Source organism: Chelon labrosus, assembly GCF_963514085.1.
Source record: "Chelon labrosus genome assembly, chromosome: 20".
Lineage (NCBI taxonomy): Eukaryota > Metazoa > Chordata > Actinopteri > Mugiliformes > Mugilidae > Chelon > Chelon labrosus.
In genome coordinates this window covers 7,906,399-7,914,557 of record NC_140353.1, presented here as the reverse complement: position 1 = coordinate 7,914,557, position 8,159 = coordinate 7,906,399, and the positions used below count along the sequence as shown (strand labels likewise).

The 8,159-nt window shown below is 40.9% G+C and overlaps 1 protein-coding gene across 1 annotated transcript; it reads left to right on the top strand.

Annotated features, from left to right (window-relative positions):
- Positions 1 to 934: 934 nt before the first annotated feature.
- Positions 935 to 2,635, top strand: LOC311505100 (uncharacterized protein; the record flags this gene model as incomplete). Its single annotated transcript, XM_084568502.1, has 3 exons — positions 935 to 1,539; positions 2,033 to 2,363; positions 2,454 to 2,635. The coding sequence occupies 3 exons, from the start codon at positions 935 to 937 to the stop codon at positions 2,631 to 2,633; spliced, it is 1,116 nt and encodes a 371-aa protein (XP_084424628.1). The 3' UTR covers positions 2,634 to 2,635.
- Positions 2,636 to 8,159: the final 5,524 nt, after the last annotated feature.

Here is an 8,159-nt window from a genome sequence, read left to right as displayed (position 1 = left end):
ACTTCAATCAGGAAGTAAGCAATAAAAGACCACAGGTGAGCATAATTTTTTTCTTTTACAACAGCAATGGAAGACATTGCTGAGAGAGGAAGAGGAAGAGGGAGGGTGAGAATGTGACGTGGACGAGGCGTTGTGGTCAGACCCAGCTGTCCAGCAGGATGCTGTCTAATTATTTTGCTTTCCTCTTTATTTATTCATTTATTTATTTTTATCTGCACATTTTTTCTGCACATTGTATTTTTCAGCTTACTGTGTTTTGAGCATATTTTAGTTCACTTCAATGTAAATATATCTGCTGTGCATATGTTGCACTGACTTTGGTGAAAAAAAAAAAAAAAATTCAATAGCACGTGTGTGTATCTGTAAATATTTCTGTGCATGTGAACAATCCGAAGAATTCTCTACAGTTTGAACTATGTTAGTATTATGGCAAAGCATACTAAAGATGAGAGTGCTTTTCATTATGCCCAACAGTGTGTAGTTGGTTAGACAAAAATGTGTCAAGACAAAAAAAGTGTGTGCAAAAGTTTGATTTTGGTTGAAGTGCTTCATTTTGCGGGATATATGAGGTGTTTTGCAGTTTGGGTGTGTGGTTTGGTGAATTGTGTTAGTATTTTGATAAAACCAGTGTAGTTTGCAAAATTGTGTTTAAGCAATTGGAAAAAACTGTGACATTTTGTCTGTGCATGTGTGTTCACTAGATGAGGCTGTGTGTGTCTAACAGGATGCAAGCACTCCTTCCAACCTGCCCCAAAAAACAAAACCACAGAGGCTCCCCACTAAAGACATCCTGTTGCCAGACACCACATTGAACAATGAGTTGTACTGTACTACACAGGACTGCACTGCAGTACAGATTTGCATAGTATAAATGACTATAGACTGTTTTTTTTTTTTTTTCCAAACGTTTAGAATCAATCTCCTCTCCGACTGAATGGATAAGGCAAATGACATCAGAAAGAAGATCCTCTTCATCCTCTTCTTTGTTACTATGTTTTTGATCCTCCTCGTCACTGAGAGGTCACCCAGGACGTACAAGTCTGCCCCACAGCCGCACGGGACTCCAGCCACTTGCCCCTTTTCAGTCTCCGAGCAGACCATCACCCCACTCAAAAACACGAAGCACCTACTGGTGTCAGCCTTCATGGACCAGAGAGTGAAGGATTTCGACGTACGCATCATCGGGATATTTAAGAGGGACTCCATCAAACCTCTTCACTGCCTCTTCTGCTGCACGGGCCACTTAAGTAAAACCACTCCGTCGTCAATTTTACAGCACTCGGACAACTTTGGTTTTCCCTTCGCCACGACGGACGTCCTGTGTCGGATTCCTGAAAACTGCACCGCTTCATATGTCACTCTTCTCACTCAACCAGAGAACGATGTGACAAACAACCACACCTGGCTTCCCATAAGAAACAAGAAGACCGATGGAAAGAATGAGAAACGGTTGCAGTTTAACATCACAGTCTGCATCTCTAACCTGTTTGGGGACTACAACAATGTGCTTCAGTTTGCACAGACTCTGGAGATGTACAGGTCAGCAACAAAGCAACAATGACACACACACATACATACATACATTGGGTTTTTCTGCTTTTTTGCCACTGTAGTCAAAGAGGTGCCGCAGTTTAAAAAGTTTTATATAAAATACACATGTTTTATAACGTAGAACAACACCATGAAGTAATTGCTCTGCTTTACACAGACCCGCCCATGAATTGTACTATATAGGTCGGTAGTTTACAAGGGAAATGCAGAGATAGCATGAAGAGGAACTTTTGTCAAGTCGCCATAAAACAATATTTATAGTTAGTAGATCACAGGGTCACATGATAGTGATTATGACTGACACAGTGACAGTAAATGTCTGCCACGCAACAACAATTATCTTAAAGTCCTATTTATTTTATTTTATGGATTATGTAGCCAATGAATGTGACATCGTCTCCTGTTGAGAGTGTCTGTGCACCTACTATAACGGACTGCGCACAAGCGACGAGACTCAAACCTTTACGTCACTTTTCTCCAGGTTGCTGGGGGTGAACAGAGTGGTCATCTATAACACGAGCTGCGGCCCAGAACTCGACCGCCTGTTGCAGGGTTACAGCCGGGAGGGCTTTGTGGAAATGGTCCCTTGGCCCATCGACGAGCACCTGACCCCGTCTCCTGGCTGGCAATTCTCACAGCACGGAGGGGACATCCACTACTTCGCCCAGTTGACCACGCTGAACGAGTGCATTTACAGGTCCATGGAGCGCTCGCGCTACGTCCTGTTGAACGACATAGATGAGATTATAATGCCGTACCAGCACAGAGACCTGATGTCTCTGATGAACGCGCTCCAGCAGCAGAATCCAAACGTAACATTTTTATACTCAGCATTCATTAATACATAGTGTGCAGAAATCTACTGCCTTTCCAACATTCATTCTTGACATCCTGTTCTGCAGGCACAGGTGTTCCTCATTGAAAACCACATCTATCCCCAGAAACCTTTTAATGAAAGTCTCACAGGACCCTTGCCTCAGTGGAGAGGTGTGCCGGGTTTTAATATCCTGGAGCGCATCTACAGGGAGGAGCCTGACAGGAACATATACCACCCACACAAGATGATAGTGCAACCGAGGTAGGTTTACAGTGAAAGATGCAACCTTCAACCTTCAAACATCTTTATGTCTCCACTTTATGTCGCAGCCCATGTGGCAACAAGACAATGTGCGGCCGACCATGTGTTTTACGTTCATCACAGGGGAGTGGAGCAGACATCAGTACATGACGTGCTTAAGATGTCCGGGCAAAAGTTCAAGGTCCCCCCGGACGTCTGTCGGATCATTCACTCTCCAATCAAGATGCCGCGAGAGGTGCCGATGGAGCTGCTCCACGTGGACACGCAACTGTGGAACTTTAAAGACCAACTGTCCCCTAGCGTGAGCGAGGTGTTGAGGAGGTCGGGGCTTCTGAGTTCAGAGAGGAAGACTTGATGTTTAGAGTGGACACAAAGATCAGTGTAGGGTCTGTTTTTTTTATTTTTTTATTCTGATGTATCCAATATTTATCGTGTGAATTCCTGATTTTATAAGACAAACTATATTACTTGAGTATAATCAATATCAATATATAATTTATTGTCAGAAAACACAGAGAGGAGGAGATATTTAGAGCTGCGTTTCTATATTTATCTTTTGCTGTGCCAGCGGAAGAAAGTGTCTGCTGATAGCAATAGTTCAAAGTGACCCTTTGGATGATTTCTGTTACATGTTATGCATGTGCCAAGAGGATAAATCTGAATTACGTCTTCGATCATTAGGCCGTTCCACTAGCGCCACCTGCAGGTCACATCTTTGGTTATTCTAAGAAATAACTCAAAATCTACTGGACGGATTAACACAAAATTGTGCACAAGGATTCATAGATGGTTTCCATATGATACTGTACTTTTAAAATCAACAGCTTAGATGAACATGTGTATGTCAGCGCCGTCCACGTCGAGTGCATTTTCTCAAAGCACCACTCCGGCTGTAAGTGCAGCCTCACAGAGCTTACACCATAGACTGTCAGTCGTTGTTGATTTAGCAGCGATGGAGTGAGTGCAATGATACTTTGCATTTTTGCTTTTGTCTATAGCTGAGGGATGTATTCTGACAACGCTGTTATTACTGGCAATGCTGATTTGCTTCTCGAGCACCTGTGTGAAGTCCTCCGGGGATGTCTGACTGGATATCTGTCTTTGTAAACTCTTATAAATTATAAAGTCTATACTAGTGTCTTAAAAATAAATAGATGGAAGGTACAAAAGCTGGGTAGCATTAATTTCAGTGAAGGTACATTATACCCATCAGTTCCACCATCTGGGTAAAATAGCTATAGTTTAAACTTAAACTAAAACTAAAGTGTAATTTGCAGATATTCAGGTTTTCTTGGAGCATTTTGGATTTGTTAATCACCCTGCTATATGCAAATATTTGCTGTCTGAAGCATTTTTCTTCTGCAGCTTGGGCTACTCAATTTTTTTTGCCCAATTCAAGGGTAGCGATGGCTAAAAAGGGGCTGCATGAAAACATTTACTACTTTTATGATGCGGTTTACTGTTGATAACCAGTCCAGACATTAAAGAGACACCTACACAGCTTTTGGGATCCTTTAAATCCACAATGTGTTATTTCTGTAAGTGTCTGTTACAGATGTTTAGCTTACCAGCAGGTATAGTTATTGCGGTCTTCCTAAATGTTGTTCCATTTCATGGTTTTGATATTTTTATTATATATATATACATATATATATGTATATATCATTTATGGCAAGTTTTCTTAATGGGAGGCTGTTGTTGGCTTGCTACTAAATGGTGCATCTGCAAGGGATATGCATAAACAATAATTTCATGGGCTGAAAAACTGTTTCTATATTGCACATGTCGGTTCCATGGTTTGCTAATGTGTTTAACTTTATTTATCTGAGTACAGCATTGAGTGTTTAAATGCTCAACCTTTTTTTTACTGTATTAAATTCCTGCGGCAAGTTGCAGTTATGTTAATAAAGTTCAAATACTTTCTCAGTATTTTGCACTTTCAAATTTCTGCAAAGGCAATGTAGCGTGGGAGATACAACTCACACAATCCAAAATAGACGAGATATTTAAAAAACAAAGAATAATAAAGAAAAGAAAATATTTTACTTAGGTCTTAAATAGATGAAAAATAGCGTTACATTATTATATATATATATATATGTGTGTGTGTGTGTGTGTGTGTGTGTGTGTGTGTGTGTGTGTGTTTCAGTCGTGGAGAGGTGGTTCCACCCAGGACAGCTTTCCAGTCCATCTCAGGGCTAACACAGAGAGACAGACAACCATTGACACTCACACTCATACCTACGGCCAATTTAGAAGGAAAACAGTTAACATCAAATGCATGCTTGAGGTTCAAAGAAGAAAATAAATAGATAAATGATAATAGAGGGGCGGCACAGTGGCGAGGTGGTTAGCACTGATGCCTCACAGCAAGAAGGTCACCGGGTACTCCGGCTTCCTCCCACCATCCAAAGACATGCTCATTAGGTTAATTGGTGATTCTAAATTGGCCGTAGGTGTGCGTGTGAGTGTGAATGGTTGTCTGTCTCTGTGTTGGCCCTGCGATGGACTGGTGACCTGTCCAGGGTGTACCCCTGCCTCTCGCCCGATGACAGATGGGATAGGCTCCAGCAGACCCCGCGACCCTTAACAGGAATAACCGGATGAATGAAATGATAATGGATAATTGTTGTGCATGTGAGATGAGGAAGTGGGGAACTTTTGCAAATGTGGCCAAGGAGCCACATAATGCAAATTTTAACAGTGTGCTTTTCTCCATAATGGAATAAAATGGAGGTTTAAAATAACAATGGCTAAATCCGAGATTATTATCTATATTATATTAATTATAGGCATTACTATATAGGCATTACTTTATTAAACCTTTATACCTGGAGGAACAATATTTGGTAACTTCCGCATCCATTTGGAATTGCGCCAGCGTGCCTCTCGTTGAGGTTGAAAGGCTTGTGGTTTTCTCCCAGCCAGTCGGCAAAGATCAAGGCGACGGTTCTCAGGTCAAATGTAGTCTGCAAGCTCCACCTCTGCATGAACCCTGAACATAACCGCTTTAATAGATACCTTGAAAAGTGGCCTTATGTCCAACAATAACACTCTAGGGTTGAAATTTAGAATTTCCAAGTATTTGAATGAGTGAACTTTAAAGGGTTCAGCCGTGTGAGTCAATGAGTCACACATAAGATAATTAGTGCCTGGTTGTACTTGTGTGATAAGATAAGATTTAATAAGATGACGCAGAGATGAGTCTTGCCTCACATGTTCCAGGGAACTGCAGAGTAATGTAGTCCAAGGTGTGCAGGTATTTGGAGGATAATGAAGGATTGGAATGTGAATCTTAAGGTAAGTTTCACACCCAGTTTCTAGTTTGACGAGTAAACTCGAAAAACTGGACATCTTGGATGAATTCAGAGTTCTTGTGTCGTGACGTGTTTGCCGATGTTTTCAGAAATGACAGAGGTTAATACACTGCCTGTCTTGGAGTATGCTCGTGAACATCAGGGAAGAAAAAATCCATTGATGGAATAACCTGGTCATTCAGTATATTCAGGTAGTCAGCTGACCTCATTCTTTGGACACATAATGTAGCTGAACCTAGACCTGAGCAACTGCAGCAACCCCAGATCATAGCACTGCCCCCACAGGCTTGTACAGTAGGCACTAGGCATGATGGGTGCATCACTTCATCTGCCTCTCTTCTTACCCTGATGCCCCCATCACTCTGGAACAGGGTAAATCTGGACTCATCAGACCACATGACCTTCTTCCATTGCTCCAGAGTCCAATCTTTGTGCTCCCTAGCAAACTGAAGCCTTTTTTTCTGGTTAGCCTCACTGATTAGTGGTTTTCTTAAGGCTACACAGCTGTTCAGATCCAATACCTTGAGTTGCCTTCACATTGTACATGTGGAAATGCTCTTACTTTCACTATTACAGTTTTTCTCGATTGTTTACACACATTTTCTGAAAGCATGCCTCATATTCTCAGAACTCTACACACAAATCCAAAAACACACACACAATGGGCAAAACCTCTCAATTCTCCTGCAAAATTAAACTTCACATTCAAAACAATGTTATTTCTTCTCAAAATGGTATTTTGTTTTCAAATGACACACACAAACCATCATATCAATAGACATTTATAAGAACCAGTTGAACACTGACGTGCTCAATGTAAAACACACTTCTCCATTCATCGTAATGACTTAGGCCTTTTTTGTTCAGTGTTACACTTACTACAGACAGTATATACATAAGTGTGTTGTAGTGTAAAATATTTGAGAATATTGTTTTTATACTCAGAACACACAAATACACGGTAATAAATATATTTTATTTTTCCCACAAAAACAACGTACACAGTGTACATCCCAACCAACACAAAGTTCCACATACTGTACAGTGGTCTACATACAAAACAGAAGAATTTACTGTATACAGTTACTGTAAAAAAAAAAAAACTATGCTGCATCCTGTCTTCTGTTTCGGTCTGGCCACAGCACCTCATCCACATCACAAGCAATGTTTTCCCTGGCCAAGCAGCGGGGGAAATATCGCCTAGCATGGCGAATCCAGCCATGAAAAGCATCAACTGCTGTATCTCTACATGCGTTTTCCATAGCTCGGAGAAGGGGTATACGCGTATGTGGATTTCGGTCATACACTTTCCATCTCCAGGCAGAAAAAAATTCCTCAATAGGATTTAGGAATGGGGAATATGGAGGGAGATAAACAACTAGAAAACGTGGGTGGGCAATGAACCAGTTACGAACCAGTGTTGGCATCCATTGCTCCAAAACAGAGCTCACCTGTTGCCCTTTTTGTGCTAAAGCTCTGATTGCTAATTGTAAACCTGTGTGATAGGTGTTTACCCATGTGATGAGTCAGTGTGCATAGTAGGACAACTTAACTTTAGAATTTGAATGGTAGTGTGTTCCTTGTGAAAACAAGAGATTTTCGTCATGAAAATTGTGCCAAATGCAGAGAATTGTGTGTAGTGTTGTGAAAAAAGTGTGTTTTAGAATTGCAATTTGAGTGTAAAGCAGGAATTGTGCTTGTAGTTTAGCAGAATTGGTTCAGGGGGTTGGTGCACGAGTTACATGTTGTGGTCATTGTGTCTCAAGTACCAGTTTTTGTGTGTAAACAATCGAGAAAAACTGTAAACATAGCTCTGAGTTCTACTGTTGTTTTTCTTTGATTTGATTTCACCAAATGTTTAAGTGATCACAGATCACGATCAATCAGGATTTTTTTCCAACCACATTTCTCCCTTAAAGACAATGGTTCCCCGCTATCCTTCCAGTTTTTAATAATGTGTTGGACAGTTCTTAACCCAATTTTAGTAGTTTCTTCAATCTCCTTAGATGTTTTCTCTGTGAAAACATCTAAGGAGATTTCCACGACCAGGGGATGTGTCTTTAGACATGGTTGTTTAAGAAATGAGAAGCTACTCATTGCATCAGTTGGGGTTAAATAACTTGTTGCCAGCTGAAAGATAATCACTTATGCAATAAATATCCAATAGGAGGCTCGTACCTCTTTGGTTAGTTAAATCCAGGTGGCGACTTTTC